At 46.9% G+C, this 19,032-nt stretch overlaps 2 protein-coding genes across 3 annotated transcripts in view; one reads left to right on the top strand and one right to left on the bottom strand.

The window, feature by feature from the left end:
* The first annotated feature begins 996 nt into the window (after window positions 1–996).
* LOC144127974 (uncharacterized) lies at window positions 997–4,425 on the top strand. Its single transcript, XM_077661002.1, has 4 exons — window positions 997–1,369; window positions 2,710–2,830; window positions 3,368–3,582; window positions 3,618–4,425. The coding sequence occupies exons 1-4, from the start codon at window positions 1,311–1,313 to the stop codon at window positions 3,724–3,726; spliced, it is 504 nt and encodes a 167-aa protein (XP_077517128.1). The 5' UTR covers window positions 997–1,310; the 3' UTR covers window positions 3,727–4,425.
* Window positions 4,426–11,468: 7,043 nt separating this feature from the next.
* The window catches only part of LOC144127973 (tetraspanin-9-like), a 52,425-nt gene continuing 44,861 nt past the window's right edge, over window positions 11,469–19,032 (bottom strand). The window contains exons 9-10 of one of the 2 annotated variants that reach the window (XM_077661000.1): window positions 17,379–18,769; window positions 11,469–17,327 (exon numbers count right to left, since the gene is read on the bottom strand). The gene's annotated coding sequence lies outside the window, so the exon portion shown is untranslated. Of the gene's footprint in view, window positions 18,770–19,032 lie in introns of both variants that reach the window. The other variant, XM_077660999.1, reaches the window with a different exon arrangement.

The raw sequence follows: 19,032 nt of genomic DNA, 5'->3' as shown, positions 1-19,032 counted from the left end.
TCTCGCGACCCACGACGCGCAGGCCGCTCACGCTGTCCATCGCCAGCAGCGCCTCGACTGCGGAGCGTTCGGCGACGTCGACGGCGACCACGTTGCGCTGGAAGTTGACGCGCACCGCCGCGACCCCGCGTATCTCTTTCATGGCTTCCACGATGTCCCGGCGAGGAAGGATCCGGAATGAAGCCGCGCGGTCGGCGGTGCGGTACAGGACAGTGCCGGCGACGCTCACGGGGCTCGTGGGCGCTTGTTTTCGGCTTTTGCGCTCGAGGTGGTCGCGGCGAATGGCTTCCCGCTTCTCTGCAGCGCGCTGTCGGGCGGCGGAGCGACCGCTGTCCGCCATTTGGTTCCGAGGGCGCGCATCGCTGAGTGTCTGTTGCACAGCATTTACAGAAGTCGATTCACTCGTCTTGGACGACGACTCCTCACGGCGTTCTACGTTAGTGCGCAAAGACGCCCGTTTCTTCTCGCCCGCGGATGCCGATGGCGCTGCTGAGGAAGCAGTGGTCGTCAATTTTCCGCAATCGGGAGCAAGTTCAGGGGCTGAATCTTTCCGCTCCGACTTGTTTGCGCCGGACAGCATTGCGCCTCCGCTTACCGGTGTCTTGGAAGCGTCTCGTTGGGCTGGGTCCTGGGGCGATGGTGCACCTTTGCTCTCCGGAGCCTTCGAACCGTGGCCCTTGGCGTTTGCGTCTGCCGACAGTCGCCGATTCGAATCTGCGTTCTTGCGACGTTTCTGCTTCCTATTTCTCTTGTTCACATCCATAACGCAGACAAGCAATTCCAAGCTCGTCAGGCAACACAGACGGCCCAACGAACTTTTTGCTGTTTCCTTGAAGCGCCGAACAAGACCAACAACGGGGCAAACGGCAGCAATACCGCAATACGCCACTCAACTCAGTTCTCCCTCCACGAAGAACAAACACGCACTGATGGTGATAGTGAATGACATGTATGGCTTTTTTTCCTGCCATGGTATGGCTCTAGAAAACGGCACCAGCCAAGCCAAGCCAACCATGAATTTTGACGCCGTAGTAGTTGTAGAGATGCTGAAACTTACGGAAGTCCGTTTATTTTTCGCCCAGAAAGTGCGAACACATAGGTAGCAGTGTACAGACGTAATATACTTTTATAACGCAAGGCATATCGGTTTGCTTTCCGCACCTATCAAGTCCTAGTCCTCGTCCCCCAAACTCCTCTACGCTGCTACCCGGGAAGATTACTCGACTCGGGACGCTGCGCTACCTACGACACTCGATTGGTGTTCCCCGAGCAGGGCCGAATGCCTGCTATATTCAGCGGTTCCACATGAAATGACCTCGAAGAATGGCTGGATCAACTTGACCGTATGGCAGGCAATACGTTCAACAAGGTATGACACGACAAATTTAAGGCGAGCGTTTTTCGCTGAAGCTTCTGCATGGACCCGGTGCGACTACCGCCACTTATACCCGTTTTCAACGGCAGTTCAATTGAGCGTCAGTTGAACTGTACGGCAGTTAGCGGTGTTACACGGACACGCTAACCGCCGTTGAAATCTCAACGGCAGTTGAGTTCGACTGAGATAGCGACCAACGGGCCGAAAAACTTGCCCCTTAATGGATTGTTTTGGCTCAGTGTGCAGCGGCATTTGCGAAGCACGAAACTAAGAAAGCAAGGCAAATAAAACTGGAGATGCATTAAACAATCGTATAAAAATAAAACAAAACAACAAGGAGGTTTACATAGTTATTAAAAAGTTCTGTCGCGTGATCACGTGACTGAACTGCCCGCGAAGTGTGAACCGTGTGAACGGCGCAGTAGCAGCGGTAGCAGCATGGAAGCCACCGTAGGAAGTTCGGCAGCAGCGCAGCGTGGCCCCGTCGTGGCCAAGCGCTTCGTATGGACGGAAGCGATGACCAACCTTCTGATTATCTGTAGGAAGATTACCTTCCCCGGCTGCGTTCGCAAGAGCACAATGCGTCTATATATTCGGAAATGACGCCGCGGTTCAATAAACTCATCGTCAGCACGTGCTACTATGTAACAGTGAAGCAGGTGCGGCAGAAGCTGGAGAATTTGAATCAGCAGTACAGTTAAGTGGCTGCGTGATTATAATTCAGTACAAACTTTGCTGCCTAAAAGCGTTTGTCGCCCGGCTTGGACAGACAGGAAAATGCAGAATGACTGTTTACTTGGCTGCTAGCAAGATCAGTGCCACTGTATTGCAGATTGCTATTTCAGCTTGGCACAATACTATCTGCAGCTCTAGTGTAACCTCTATCGCTCGCATTTCCACAGTCCAGGAAGCTTTGTTGGTAGTGCACGGCACGGTGGCACCGAGAGTGTTGATCAGAAGGAATATCTAGATTACACTCGGCTTGGAAGGGAGCTTCCACGCACAAAAATAAAGCATGTGTGGGTAAGTGGGGGTATGGAATTCTACAACAAATAAGTTCCAGGAGTCTTAGGGATCGTTGGAAATGGCTATTCAAACGGTGGAGTGTACCCAGAATGTGGGCAACAAAAGTTCATTTACTAAGTGATTGTCGAACTTAAATAATTTTCTGCAATTGTTCCGGCATTGCCTGCCTTGAAAAAAGAAACATCTATTTTTAGTGGTGCACCAAGAGAGCCTCACAATTCTGTACATTGCTACTTAATACCTTGAATGGGAAGAAATGTTGCCACAATTATGAGGGAATTGCTGTTTATGCTTCTCTTCATTTACAGGAAGCGTGTGAGATGTCCTACTGGCTCTGGTGCCAGCCAGTGGCCTTACTTCTATCGGCTGAGCCAATTTAGGGGATCATTGCCATGCAATCATGCAAGCCTTTTGGAAGAAAGTTTCCAGGTGTGTCAGTTGAGATAGGTTCCCTGAAGTCAAGATTGGAATGTGTGATTTTAAATGAAATCATCAGTTAGTCTTGCAAAATTGTTCCTTGGATAAAAGGTACAAGAGTACTCTAATAAGGATACTGAAGCTGCAAGTAGAAGCTTGAGCCACATAGTGCAGAATGTTACCTTGGCAGTAATAAATACATCATGCATGATGTAAAAGCAGATCACTTTATTGCATACTTGAGTCTTATGGGTATAATTGTCTTGCCGTATGACACCACACCCTGTATGGTAGTCAGGTCAACAACAAAAATTGTCTGCAAAATATTTGCTAATTCAACAAGTACAGATAGCAAGAGTCCAAAAAAAGTCAGCCATTAATGATGTATTTGTGAAGGTACAAGTTTCTAGAAGTACCATTTCCTTTATTCACGAAAGTAAAATTTGGCCATGAAACAAGTTAAAGTAAGTGGCAGTGTGAAGCTCGGAACATAACAGTGCAAGGAAGTGTACTGGGGTTACTTACGCAAGTGTCCCTCTTTTCTTTCAGCTGGAGGTGGTAACTGAAACGGCAGCCGGTGCAGAATTGGTGGCGTCTTCAGCAGAAGATGCTGCAGACACAACTGCACTGGGCACTGAGGAGGAGGTCCTTGGAAGTGGGAGCCCATCGTCGGCGTGCAGTAGATCAGACAGGCCTGCAGCAGCAGTGAACATTAGACACACTCATCGAAAAGAGAAACGCAAAAAAAGCTCTGCATTCGACAGGCAGAGAAACGCAAAAAAAGCTCTGCATTCGACAGGCTCATGAACGCCTATGAAGCGGAATTGAAAAGAGCAGCCCTACTGTCTCAAGAGGAGCTCAAAATTGCCAGAAAAGCAAACCGCTTGCAGCCAATGGCATACAAATAGAGATACTTAGTTATATCTAGATATTTTAATAATGAAGATGAATAAAATGTGAAGGTGTGAGTGAGTAAGACAAAAAGCACGAAAAAACACACGGACGCAAGAGAAATGAAAGACAAGCGCTTGTCATTCGTCTTTCTTGTGTCCGAGTGTTTTTTCACGCTTTTCGCCTTACAATGCATTACCTACTAGCCCGCGCCCACTACTTACTGAGAGAGTCTTTTTTTTTTTTGCTTCCAAAAGCACAGGCTTTTTTTCAAGAGACATATGCGGCTGTCATTCTGTTACTGTGCAGCAACATAAAATAGTTTTTCCTGCGCACAATCACCTGTCATTATTTAAGTTTTATAAGGTTTGAAATGATTCTAGATTGGAGAGTGGCGAGACTTACACATTTATGGTCAGGAGATGCCTTTGCCAGAGCGCTTCGGACCCTCTCTGCGGGCACACTTGTAGCGTTGCTATTGCTCACTGGCTGTTGAAGCTGATTGCCAAGCTCTCCACACCAGTGGCTGTTGCACTCATCTCGCATTTGCTCACAAATGTTATGAATAGTGCAGCACGCTCGCACAATACGATTGGCATGGCGAATATCACATTCTAGCCCCTTTCAAAATCCTGAACGTTCCCTTCAACCTTCCGAAAGCATTTTCTACAACACGCCTTGCTTTTGACGTGTAATTAAAGACGTTCACAGTTTCATCTCCTGTGTGATGGTGATGGTATGGCTTCATTTGATGAGGCAGTACGGGAAAAGCTTGATCGCACAATATGACGGCTCCAACCTCTTCTCCTCCAATGTCCTTCCTTGGCACCAAAAAGAAGCCTGCCTCAGCTAACTTTGGTATCAGTGTAGTCATAAACACTGGAATCATGGTTTCTGCCAGGTGATCCCACAATCGTATGCATAAACTTGTAAGCGTGGTCAACAAGTGCCAGCAAGATTATACTATACCACCCCTTATAGTTAAAGTAATCTTGGGCATTTTCTTTGGGCGGTGAAAGTTTGATGTGGCACCCGTCGAGGGCACCGAACCCTTGTGGGAACCCAGTCACGGCTGTGAACTGTCGGACGTGGTCTTCTATCTCGTCTCTTGTGGACACCTTCATCACCGAAGGCCCTAGTTCGTCCACAGCAATGTCACAGAATTCCCTAAAGATTACATTCACAGAAGGACTAGTCACTCTGAAAAGATTTGCCACGGTTCTTCACCCAAAGTAACGTTCCTATACAGGGACAGAGCAACGCGTTTCTCCAAGGGGATGGCCCTTCTCGTGTTAGTGTCTACTCGTTGAAGCCACCTACAGTAGCTTACAATATAGGTGAACATTTGCCTCGTTACTCTAAAGTTCGCCTTAAAATCTCGGTCCGAGAGCGTTGGCACTGTTGTGGTACCAGGACGGGGGCCGATGAAGCGACCACAGTCGTGGCTCCTTCGCGCACGTATGTAATGTGCATGCCATGAGGAAGCGGCACCGCTTCTCCGCCGTTTGCCTCTTCCTTTTGATGGCGGACTTCTTCAGTAGCTGTGCGTGCAACTCGCATCTTTTGGAAGCAAGCAAAGCCTGCTGTTGCACCAGCAGAAGGCACAGCTCATCGCGGCGATTACAATCGAGCTGATATTCCAACATAGCCGGTTGGCGTGCGTCACAGAGCCGAAGCGAGCAAGCCCACCGCAGCAATGAAATGCTTCGAAGTAGACACGTTAGAAAGAGCCGGCTTTCGACAATGGATTGCGAAAAACGTCACAAAGAAAACGACGACCAACAAACCTAAAGTCACTGGAGCGGGAAAAGTACCGCAACCATCGCCGGAGCCGCCATATTTGGTCTAGCGCCACTGAAACGACGGCCGCGCGCTGTGCATTTTAAACAGAATAAAGCAGGTTTTGCGAATGGTGCATGCAGTTAGAGCAATCAATGAAGCATACCGTTGTTCACTTGCTAATTAGGCGAAAAAAGGCTGTAATAAGCTGGAAGCCTTTCTAGGCTCATGGAACGAAAATCTGTCCGCGGCTGCGTGAATGATGTGTCAGTCCTACGTTAGAAGGCATGTAAGGAGAGAAATTTGAACTTGGCCGACATGGGCCAAAAACTTTGTCCAACCTAATTTCACTACCGCGGACACAATGGTGACTTCCAAATTTGGCTCGAGCCACTCCCACATTTGTCTCACCCGCCACCGAAATTTGACTTCCACCAATCTGCACCAAAATCGATGTCCAACCTAATTCGACTACGGGGAAAATGATGGTGACCTCCAAATTTGGCCTGGGCCACTCCCAAAATTGGTCCTCACCCCGCAAAATATCACTTCTGCCGGTTTGGACCAAAATCGATGTTGAACCTAATTAAGAGAAGCGCCTACCTCACAGAGGCGAGTATTGTTTGTTGGAACAAATTTCTCCCGCTGGATTCTGTGGAGCCATATAGCTCGTCGCTTGGAGTCTTTTTTTTCCGCTGGGAATGGCAAACAGCGTTTTGCCCGTTTCTCGCCGATTGCTGCACCCAAAGGCGCAGCACCCAGGCATTCTCGCAGTCTCTATGCAGGCATGAACTGCACAAGCGTCACTACGCGACTGGAAATGCTGTGCACGCTTATCTCGGCCCGTGAGAGCAAGTGTTACGTAATGCTCCGGACGATCTGTGTGCCGGCGGCTGCGAGAAAGAAGCGAGCGGATCATTTATGGCGGGGAATGACCACGTGACCGCGAAGAACGAATCGGGAGCGCACGCGCACTGGCTCGCCAGCGCGGCGGCGAGAGAAAACGAATGCGGTACTTTTCCAGTGACTTTACACAAACCGACCCACATCGGATAGTCTTGGCGACCAACCGACATCGTCGTGCAGATTTCTACACCAAAGCAAGAAATACACAAAAAAGAATTGTAACTGTAGGAGAGAATATATACACTGTGGTCATTTACTACAAGAAAAAAATACATACACTGCTTTTTTATATTTTCAGTTGGCTCTAGTTGCGAGGTCACTTGGTTCCAGTGCTAACTGAACTGAACGCAAAGTGCTCGTGTAACAGCAGGCGATTCCAGTTGAGTTCAACGGCACTTAAAATTCTCAACTGGCGGTTAACTGAACTGCCGTTGAAAACGCCCGTGTAACACGGGTATTAGGCTTTCTTGGCGACCTAGCACTTGAAGGGTCCCGTAGTGGAGTGCTCTGGAATAATTTCGACGACCTGGGGATCTTTAACTTGCACTGACTTCGCACAGCACACGGGCGCCTTTTGTGACTCGCCTCCATCGAAACGCTGCCGAACGCCTCCACCACTGAGCCACCGCGGCGGGTTCTAAATCAGCCATCCACATTTTCGGCGCGGGTTGGATAACCCGTTCAGCTCTGTCTCTCCTCCTAGAACACCGTCCTACCCACTCTGTCACCCTTCTTTGGGCCCCCGCACACTACGCAAGCCTAGCTGGTGACGAGGGCTCACGCCTGCGCCATAGGTTTCACTGTCCGGGCGCCAGGCATGAAGTCGACCTTCGGCCACGTGGCCCCGCTTACTGCGTGGGGCCGCCTCCGCTCCATGACATGTCACCATTACTCCCCCCCCCCCCCCCCCTTCCACACACACCACCACACCTCTCGCAAGATTCTGTAGCGTCAGCCTCAGGCTCGCACTTTTCCCTCTCCTACCTTGCGCCACCTCATCCACCGAGCTGTCTATCCCTCCTCAGCTTGCAATTTCTGCCTGCGGCCAGAGCCAACTTCGACCACATCATGTGGGGTCAGTCACCTGCTACCAAAATCCCTGAATATTAATTCAAAAGGGCAGTGGGATGATGACCTGTGCAGCCCAGCGCCTGATCTCCAGGACAAGATTCCGTATTGGGTTGAGAGGGAAGCAGAGGCCTACCCTGCCTAGGACCTCTGTCCCTCCAACGTCTGCCCCCTTCCTTTTTGGGTTAAATAAAGTTGTCAATCACTCACTCTTGCAGTTCCTCAGATGGCGCAGCCTGTCAGATCGGTTACTCTGCTCACCGCGATGAAAATTTTGCTGCAGCCAACTGCAGCTTTTGCCAATTCTGGAGACCTCGGGCAAGTTCCGATGTTAAATTATTTCCTTGTGGTTTGTGGTTGAGCCCAAATAGGCCAGAAGGTTGTGCAGAATTTTTTACAACTTGGACAAATATAGAACACGTGGTACATCACAGCCGCAACACTCGTATCTCACTGCATTGGTCATCCTGTTTGGATTGCACATACCAATGCATTCTGCTATCCTTTCTGCCTCTTGACTTTACTGATCAGCTGCATACTAAAACAGCGTTCCTCATGACATCACTGCTACGTGTTGTCCGCGTTAAAGAGTGTGCAACTGCATTTACCTTCAATCCTAAGCAGTTCTCGCTGTTTACTTAATTTGAAATCCCACCCCTTGTAGAATACGTCTGGAAAATATTTATTTCGTATTCATTTGCTTAGTATGCCCTCAGCATCTTGAAGGTCTTGATGTGAGGAGTAGAGGAGCCACTTCCCATTGGTGTGGTATGCAGTGCTTCATGAAAGACTCCGCAGAATTCTCCACTGAAGCATCCTTTATTGAGAAGGCTTGATCAATTAAATGAGCCCATCAGAATAAACCATTTGCATATTTTTCATTAAGGCACTTAGACTGCACGCCTGTTAGCACTGATAAACACTGGCGGTCATCCACGAGATTGTTCCCGAAAAGCCTAGTCAGCTGCTGCCACTGCCAGCACAGCCTGTCGTGGCAGGGCTTAGAGATGTCATCAGGAGGGAAACCGGGCAGGAAATGGACAGCGGTCCAGTCTTTCTAAGCTATTGGCTTTATTGACCATCGTATGCATGCAGAGTCTTTCGTTTGCATAAATTATCATGCAGAGGATCTACTCAAAACCCACATTCTTGTATCGAGCTAAAACTGTTTCAAATAGCCTACAGGTGGGGACAATTTATTTTTAAATCTTTTTATTTGCGAAATGTAGTTTTCATCCCTAATTGGTAAGCCCGTATTCTCCCAGTGAATGTCCACTTGTAGTGGATTTCCTCACCATGACGTCCTTTATACTCTCAGAAGTGGAACAATTGTGCAAGGCTCATTTTAGGGCGATAGCACTTGTAGTGGCATTTAGCCATTGTGTGCTTGTCTGAGGCCTGCTTTGTGGCAGGCTGCCCATCGGGTTGTGGGCAGTCTGCCCAGGTATGTGTGTGCACATGTGTGTAAATATTATGTCCACCGTTGTAGGTGGCAGTTCAATTAATCATTGGTCATGAGAGGTTGCTCTCACAAGCTCCACTGATGGGGCAGCACCTGCCATCACAGGGCAGTGACACATCACTTGGCCGTTGCACCACTAGGCCAGGAGCGGTATAAAGACTGCCAGCGATCTATGACTGTAAAGTGGAAAATGACCAGTTCTGCATATATGGGCATTGACCCATTAATGCTATCATTTCTAACCCCTAAGGCAGAGCTTAAGTGTGCCTTTCAATTTCTTTTAACTTTTGTACGAAACCAAATGAAATCGACAAATTTAAAGCAGGGGAAGATGAACCCTTCAACAGCACGCGGCATTGCAGTTGAACATTGCAGTTCAAATGAAGTCCATTATTGGAGGGCAGCATTTGAGGAGTGACCGTGATGTGGTCTAGCTGGCAATCTCATCTCGGCACAACTTGAAAAGGTAGGTAATGCTGTGGAAAAGTCGCGGAGTTTAAGTGTAATAACCTAATGTGGTCTGACTATGGTCCATGTCCAAGGCAGTTGTAAAGTAAGTCATGATCTTTTACATTACTTAAATTTATCAAAAACGGTGGCTCAGTAGTTACGGCGCTCGGCTGCTGACCCGAAAGATGCGGGTTCGATCCCGGCCGCGGCGGCGGATTTTCTATGAAGGCGAAATTCTAGAGGCCCATGTACTGTGCGATGTCGGTGCACGTTAAAGAACCCCAGGTGGTCGAAATTTCCGGAGCCCTTCACTACGGCGTCCCTCATAGCCGTAGTCGCTTTGAGATGTTAAACCCCCATAAACCAAACCAAACCAAATTTATCAAAAGACATCAAAGCATGGATAGAGAACGGGCACATTTTTTAACCTAGTTTAGTGTTGCTCCGAGAACACAGGAAAAAAAACAGACAGTCGATTTGCTTAATTAGGCCGTGTTAACTTCAGTTCCAATGTTCACATCCATTGTTCACGGATGGAAGTTGTCTGCATAGTGATAATGGGTTATCGCCCACATGTGCATAATTAATCGTTCTCTAGTTTACATTCACAGATCCCTAGGAGTCCACTCCTGGCGCAGAGGTGCAGCGATGCGCCGCTGCCCTGCGATTGCATGATGCTGCCATCGGTGGGGCTTGTGTGACCCAGGTTGCTCTTCCAATGCGAAATGATGTGGTCTCTACAACATATCATAACCTGTATTTCAACAGTCCTCAACACCTGCACTGCTGGGGAGTGGGTCATGCTATGTATGCTGTTTTTTTTTCTTTCCTTGTTTTGTTTTTGTTTTCTTTCCTTGCGTCTGGACTTCTCACTGCTGCCAAAGGAAGCCTCCCCTAATACTATTTCTTGCTAGCATTTTCTTGGGGAAAACTCCCCTTTCCACCTCTGCTACCTCTCTCTTACTTCCACCTTTTTTTTTGTCTGCTTGTTTTACAGCCTTCCTCTTTTCCCCTTAGTCGATGGGAGCACTCTTGTCTTTCGCTGTTTGACTGCTTCGTGACGTTTTTTGTTTCCTCAAAGAGAAAGAGAGAGCGACTGTGATTACGCGGATCTCTCTGTTCAGTCGCCTCTTACCCGGAAGAAGGACAGTCCACCGGCCGAAACTGTTGGATAAATAAGCCAAAACTTCTCATTCAGTGTGGACTCGCGCACGCCTGGGCAGTTTGTCCACCTGCCCATAAGGCTGTTGGCAGGTAGCCGGCCATAAAGCAGACTTCAGACAAATGAACAGTGGCTAACTATAAGTGCTACTGCACTAAAAAGAAAAATGGCTGGTTCAGCTATGACTTGATGTAGTTAATTCAGTGACGCTGTCGCCTGCTTTGACCGCTGCTGAGATTTTGCCTTAGACGAGCAATGTGTGTACAGATAGTAAATGCAAGCGGCTTCCCTCCTTTTTATGAATCAACTGATCACAGTGAGGGTTATCCTCAATGATGTCCCTTAAACAGCTTCTCACTGTGAAAGCAACAGGTTCTGTCTTTCTGAAAAAGGAAATTATAACTTTAATGTTCATGGCCCTTGTATAAGCCAACTTAAACGTTGCTCTGCAATGCAACCTTTTTTGACATTTTTCTTTCAGGTGTTCATATCGCTGGCAACTTGGATCCCTTTTTAGAAGAGTTGCCATGCTTTTTTTATCAAACTGACACAGTATTTACATTTAGTAACTTAGCTGTGCACCCAGCAGTAAATGCTTCAACCCAAGAGCTATTCTCACAGTTAGACATCTTTGGCTTATCACTTTAAAACATTCACCACGCTGAGCACACAGTGGAGGATACAATGCAGCTCCCATTTATAGCTCACTTGAGGTGCACTTGTAATAGGCATCCCTCTGCAATGTCCTAATGTGTCAGTGACTTATTCAGGGTAGCCACGACACTCTAAAAACAAATTGGCTTCTTGCCACCAGAACTGGCACACTGTACCAGGGCACCAGGAAAGCAAAAATTCAGTAACACCAGAGAACCTTGTTTTTTTTGAGTAAGCATGCAACATTCAAAGAACGATGACTCAAGAGACACAAAACGCATGTCTACAGACAGCATTTATTTAACCCTTCCCATTTCCTAGGATACAGCCTATGACATTCTATACCTATATATATACATAGCAATCACATGCACAGTTAGTCACATTTTTTTTTTCCTATTCACTTCAACAACCATATATTTATATATATATATTTATAGTGTGTATATATAATCTGCATATATATATCTGATATATAAAGAAGGAAAGAGAGCAATTTGTACTTGACAACTTTGCGTGGGGTGTATGTCATTGGGATATGCTTGCAGTCGCTTACAAGATGTGAACATATACATGTACGCATGCGAGGCAAGTGCCTCAGCCACAATCAAGTCCCATAACGACCAGACGCCGAGCTTCAATCAGATGTCACGCCCGACAAACAAATTCTCAATGGCCTGTTGTACTTTTGATTTACACTTAGAGGGAACAACACGTTGTCCAAAACATAACATATGTCCCAGGAACACAAACTCCTCTTCACGTCTGCGCACTTTTGGCATGTGCTGCAAGAGGAAACGCAAAAAAGCAAACAAGCAAGCTGCAGCTGCACAAGCAACAGTGACTCTTCTGTGAACGCCCCGCAATGTCCTAACAGGCCCTTGAAAGCTGTATAAAAAATATGGCGTTTATCTTTCCAGCAAATGTCCTTTTCTGCCTCAAGCTATCTAAAGCTCTGTGAACTATGCATCACTCATAGCAAAACACCCCAAAACACAGAAAGGCAAAATGTATCGAAAGCCAACAAAAAATCTGCTATGCTAGCTCCGTTACTGTGCCCTTTGGAATGTACGATTCGAAGCGACAGCAAAAGAATGTGGATAAAATAGTGCTTTCTAAATGCAAATGAAGCCTGAAACAAAGGGCTGAGAAATTTTGGTCCATCTACCATGGACAACGGACAGAGCAAGGAAACAAGGAATTTTTCCTTCTGTGCAGAAAAGGCTGGTCATGCTTCAATATGTGCCTTTCTGCCCTTGCCTGTACAAGTGCATATTCTTAAAAAGTCAGGAACAGAGGCTCGGTGTGCAAATTTGAGCTCCACACATTACCTACAACTAGGCTTGTACTTAATGCATAGTCAAAAAATATGCAGTCTCATGAACACTCACTTCTAAGTGAGGTCAACGTGTGAAAACTTTGTGCGCAACACATACAAAAAGCGTGCAAGTGGTCCATAAAGGTGCAGACACTTTGAATTGCTTGTTGTTCATCAAAAAAAAAAAATCCATGACTTTGACAGAGATGCACATCGATACAAGTTGATGTCGTTGTCTACCACCACTACCCAGCTAGTTCACGTGTGCATGCGGCAAGCAAGACTCACAGACTCTTCGGACAAGGCGATCTATCAATGGGGAAGGTTGCTGAATACATCGCAGCAACAGCAATTGCAGCAACAGATACCTTCTAGTGAGCCAAGGAGAAAACGAAAACAGCACTTTCGGTTCCAGAGGCAAACAAGAAATTCACAAATTCAAGTCTGCGCTGGTGTCGAAGTGTCAATGCACCACGGAACCGTGCCACCAGTAGCTCTGCTGCACAGGGCAGAAAAAAACACATGAGCCTAGAGGAATACCTCTTGAGGGAAAAAGCTGTCCAGAGTTTCACTTCTGATCAAAAAAGAAACCTAAAGAAACCTTTTGTAAAGATCACCTGACCTACAAGGTCACGACCCGCTCATTTGTTGGAACGTGGGCTTGCCCCGGCAGCTATATCTGCCAAAAGCATGGGACACACATTTTTACGACCACAAGCAGGGCTGCCACATTATGCAGCAGGAAGCACTACCAACCACTCGCAACACACACTCTTGGGCAGGCCACAGTGGGCAAATGCACTTCCCACCATAATAGCAGGCAGGCAGTGTGCAGCGACTCAGCGGTCAGCTCTTGAGCCTGGTGTCACACAAACCGCACATGCCTAACCAGTGAGTGAACTCCCATTTGTAAGGAGGTCGATGCTGTTGTCTCCTTTCCCCCTTCTTTCCTTCCAGAAAATGAGGGAGACGGAACCACTACTCTTTCCTGTACATTTCAGACAACTCTGCACCACTGCTTTCAACCAGGAGCCAGCAGATGCAGTGAAATCATTAATGCGTAGCTCCAGATGCACCTCCAGTAATCGCTTGTAGCCAGCATTGCTTACAGAAGCTCGTGAAAGGTACAGTGGCAAGGAAACAATGGCGGCAGTGTGCGTTTCACAAATGGAGTGGCCCTCTTCCATGCACACAACGCAAACTTCGACAACACGCCACATGCGCCGTGACGTTGGGCAGACGCGGGGCCAAGACGACAGCAAAGGCAACTCCTGGCAGTGACAGGCGACCACAAGTGCACACAGAGCTTTGGCTCTGGCCTCACTGGAGCTGAGCTTATTTGCACGGCAAGATTAGGGCACAGGTGATGAACGGCAAAAGAGGCAGAGCTATGAAGAACCAAATAGGGGCAATCCATTCGAAAGCACTTGCTCATCAATTCGCACCCGTGGTGTTTACAGACAAGTGGCAGTTGTGAGGGAATGTGCTGCTTTTGCCCAAATGCACCATGTACAGGAATGTTTAACGAGGTGCAGTGACTAGTGGAGAGACCGATTACCCCCGCACAATCTACGTTTTTGGACTCTGAGCTTGAGCTTGCTTTAGCTATTTAATGTGAAAGACGATGACACTGCAGTAAGTATGCAAATTTAGGATGTCTCTTTTTCTCAGAAGTATGGTATTTGTGGGAATGGGGTTCCTTAGAAGTACAGGCTGCTTAAGTTAATGCTCATATGAATTTTTTTCTTGGGTTTCTTACTGTGTTATGTGCTGAAGGGTCTACCTGATGTCACACACACACAAGAAAAGGCATTGCGGACAGTGCTGCACAGTCATCCTGATAATCCACCATCCGAGCAGGAAACACAATTGAGAAATGTTGACACGCATGCACATTTCAAAAACTGAAGTCGGCCATGTGCATGTAGGCAGCTCAATCGAGTAAATAACGTGCATCAAGAATCGGCACAATCCATTGTTCTGAAGTGAGAAAACTGCTTTCTAATTTTCTGTGAGGCCCCCACAATGGACTACGAATATACGTGTTAACATTCCAGCTGAAATGAGATAAAGATGTGAAAGGCACCTCTTGATATGCAAAACAGCATTTTCTCAGGAGTTTAGTACACCTGTAGAGAGACACCAGTGATGATTTTCTACCTGGTTCATTTGCGTCCACAAACTTAAGCTCAGAGACTTTGGTCCATGTTCAGTGCTTCCCATTTACATCTGGTGCATTTCTTTCATGAGAAAAGCACCTGTAGGTGGCTGTCCCTATTTCCCACCCTGTGACACAACTTGTGATGTCCTCTGTGCCATTATTACAGAAACCCTAATCAGCAAGTTTTGGCTGGCTTATGGTGATGGAAGCTGCATGCTTGGCTTGACCTGCCCACACTGGCTCGGCAAACAGCACAGGCTGCTGGTTAAGCCAGTCTATTAAAACCAGTATGACCAAAATGAAATAGAATCTACTGTTATTTAAACTGTTAGAGAGAGGTGCTTAACATACTAGTGCCTAATGGGGCAAATATAAGGTCGAGGCTCACAAGCGAGAAATTCTCTGTGGGCAAACTGTATTAGGCCCCACTGTCCTTTCCAAGAGTTGCCGGTAAATTTGTCAATGAGTGCATAAGGTTTTCTTTTTTTTTTTTGTACTTCTCCCCTGTAACAGAGAAACAAAAGATCTCCGGAGCATGCCTGAAGCTCCCACGTGTGTTACATAAACAGCTGCGATTGAAATCAACTTTAGCGTCCCTTGAAAGTTACGGCTGACACTATGGGCAGCGCACGTCAGCGCAAGCAAAATGCCACAATAATTCCATGGACTTCAACAGTGGCTGCCAAAGCGACAGCATGGCCAGAAGACAGTGAATGGCAGAAGAAGGACTGTCTTCCAAGGAACCACAGTGTGGGTGAAGACTCGACTCAGTGTCGTTGAATTCTAGCTCATGGCAGGCACAAAAGTCAAGACACAATTTTTGAGGCACATTTTGCATGCTAAGATACACTGCAGGCAAACTCATGGCAAGCTATCTAAAGCGTGAAGGAGGTAATGACCACATTGAGCCAGATGCCTCCACCATCCCAACAGCACAGAAAACACAGCTACTACGAACTACAATTCAGCACAAGCTATCAAAAAAGGTGAAAAAAAAATTGCAGTGCTCAAGGAAACAAAAGAAAACTATCGATTGCGGTCATTTCATTCTTCTAGGAAGGTTGCAAGCTGATAGTAATCAATGTCTGGAGGACCCTAGTCATCAAATGCATAAAATGTGATATGCTGCTTGAGGCCTGAAATCCTCAAGAGACCTGCACGCTTCACTATTGTGTGCACACAATATAAAGTGATAAATATAGATATAGATACGTGCGCAACATTATTTGCTCCGTAAATAAAATGCATTATCATGCTTCTTCATTAACAGTAAATATAGTTTGCTATGTGCGTTCTATACGGAGGCAGTGTCCACAGTGACTAAAAGTGCAACGCTTACAAACAACATACATATCTTACTGGCCACAAGACAGTATGCAGTTATGCCAGTTTAGTCACCTGTGCTAGCATAGTGAAACACACCGAGATGTGAGGTATGGAAGGTTCTTACTACGCTTGAGTAAAGCGTCGTCAGTAAAAGCCAACAGCACTTCATGTGGCCACACTTTTTCACTTTGCCGGCAAATCTTCTTGCAGCGTTCATTCTCTTGTAACACTACGGGAGGCAAAATCGTGTCGCTGCTCTCAACATCCATTGTAAAAGAAGAAAGAGGCTGTGCCTGCTGCTTTCTCTAAATTTACGGTTAGTATAGTACGGTTAGTATATCTGCTCTTTGCAACAGGTACAAAGGGCCATTCAGCATGCTTACATTATTCCGTGTAGTGAAGGCGTTATGCAGGTCACAACTTGACACCTGCTGGGGCCAGCATTCAGGATGCGACCCTAGTGGGAAAACTGGAGCCATTCGTTGAGGCCAGGTGGGCCACAGCAGCCTACTACAGCTATGGGTTAGCGGGAAGGCAAGTGTGTGAGCAATCAAAACATACAGTCACAGTGCCTTCAAGGACTGGCAGATGGCACCACTGTGCATTACAAATGAAATGAGAGGCGAGAGAGAAAAGGAAGTTGCAGCCCCACACCCCAGAAAGGAAATAATGACTCCTGCTGAGCTATGTCCGAGTCCACCCAACATCGCTGGTGTGAGATGTGCAGGGGAACAAAACCATATTGGGAAGAGGAGAAAAGCCGTGCATGAAAGTCCCAGAGAAACAAACTGCACAAGCCTCAAGTGTCTACACATAAGTATATATATTGTTCTAGCCCACTGGACCCTTCTTCTCTGCACAAATGGAATGTTTCTTGCCTCTGTTCTTTCTCATTAGACTAGCCTGGACAGTTGTGGGGAACTGAAGTATGACTGCCCCAGGTACCCCTAAAAAAAAAAAAAGAAAATCCTTGTGCAGCGAAGCACCCAACAAGGCAGCAGTGAAATGTCTCACGAGAAAAGCTGAAGTAGCACGCAAAAAGGTGGCGCACAAAATGACGGTGGAATGTGTGACAACAAGCTGTAAACAAGCGCCAAGCTAGGAAAGACAGCACTCAGTATTGTTCCCTTTATTCGAGCTAGAAAAACAATCAAACAGAAAATCAAGGCAACTAACTTACTGCAAGCAAGTGCCCGCATGAAAAACTGTTCAAAAACTGCGTCTGTTGCATTACTAAAGAAAGTGGCTGTATTGTTTTGAAGACACCTGTGGAGCCTTTTGGGAGGCTGTGAACAAGTGCAAACTCTATTGTGCGCTGCAAACAAGGTGAAGCTGATGACTGCTTTTTGGTTGCTAAAGTAAGGTCAAACATGGAACTACAACCAGATGGAATGAGTGCTCCTCCCTTACCACAGGCACCAACAAGAGTGCCATCTACAAAAAAATATTTAAGCAACAAATAAAATGACGCAAGATCTTAGCATAAAACCTTCTAGCAAGGGCTTCAACTGCTGCAAATTATGCTCACGAAATTAAAGGCAAGCTGCAATACTGACTGAGCTAACCCTTACTTACTAAATATTCATATTTTTCTTGCTACGCTTACACCTTTAGTTGCATATGGTGCCTCAAGCAATAATTGACGGAAACGTAATTTTGCAAGCTCAACGTAAAGGTTTACACATATCCTTGGCCCTGAAACTCAAGGGTTGTCTCCTGTATAAAAACTACCCCATCGCGCGAAGTGTACTCTTTGACAGGAAATGCCACCAGTCCCCACGATAAGTGCTCTGTTATCTCCAAAGCTTTGCACTATAAAAAAAGGCATAGACCGGGACACCCAGGCAGGAAAAAGAAAATGGCAGCCCTCCCGAGCCAATCATAGACTGGGATCCTTGAACATCGTTATCATCACTTCCAAGGAGCAAAAGGGTGCGGGTTGGTCTCCGGTTCCCCAACACAGACATGCAGGCACTGCAGTGCACAATGCCTTAACACAGTAATGGACAAGCTATTCCTACTGGCGGCATCAAGACGATGCGGAAGAAGAGTCAAACTGGTGAAGCGTCCCAAATGTTGGTGCATTCAGAGCTTATGCAAGCCTATGGCCAACACAGTCCCATATTACCCAGACTGGTCTAGATGAAACACAGCCCGTGCAGCCTCACTGGCTGATCAACCCAGTTGGCATTGAAAAAAAGTAAGATTCTACACTCAAAGAACCGTCAAAACAAGAAACGGCTACCACAAGTACAGGCTTCAGTCCTCATGCACTTCCACGAGCGTCTTTTAGTTGCTGCTGCACCGGGACTATTGCTCTCTTCTCCGATGGAGTAAATGCGGTGCGTGAAGCACAGGGCAACAAAATCCCCACACATGAGAGAGAGCATGAACATGGCTTCAAGATGCATGCACATCAAAAGTCTTCGAAAACACGCACTTGCAAACACATCACATTCAACAATGAGCAGGTGTGCATCGTCGACAGAAGGGCATCACGCCGAAACCACAGTTGAGCCACTTGGGAGAAAGCAGGACCATGAAAGCCCAAAAACAATGCAAGCTATGCAGCGAAATCAAAACTGTGCGAAGTCAGGGGATGAGTGGCCATTTTGCCCTTGGTCATCACGGCAGACAGTCAGCCTCGTGACATTCATACACCGGCCAATCGTGAGCACGTCGCATTTCCCCACTGTGCAGCCGATGTGGACTGCTGAACACTGGCCTGGACCACGTGCAGCTTGTTTTCATTGAATACACACAGGCATGGTCACCTGCAAAGAGTGACGCTGTCGTAAGCAACAATAATAGAAGGTTCCTGGTCCTCGCATCATGGACAACTCGGTGTGGCTTCAGATCAAGACTGAGCAGCATTTAACCCTCTATTAGGTGCAAGTTGTATGCATGACTCACATGCATGCAAATAATAAAATTGCACTCAGAACGACTCTATAAACTGAATCACATCACTTTCAAGATGTTTCAACTACTGGTTTTCTAGAATAAAGCTACCAATGACTCTGCAGAAAGTATTTGC

The sequence above is a fragment of the Amblyomma americanum genome, chromosome 4 (genome assembly GCF_052857255.1).
Source record: "Amblyomma americanum isolate KBUSLIRL-KWMA chromosome 4, ASM5285725v1, whole genome shotgun sequence".
NCBI lineage: Eukaryota > Metazoa > Arthropoda > Arachnida > Ixodida > Ixodidae > Amblyomma > Amblyomma americanum.
The sequence above is the reverse complement of the archived record's forward strand: the minus strand, read 5'-3'. Positions and strand labels throughout refer to the sequence as shown.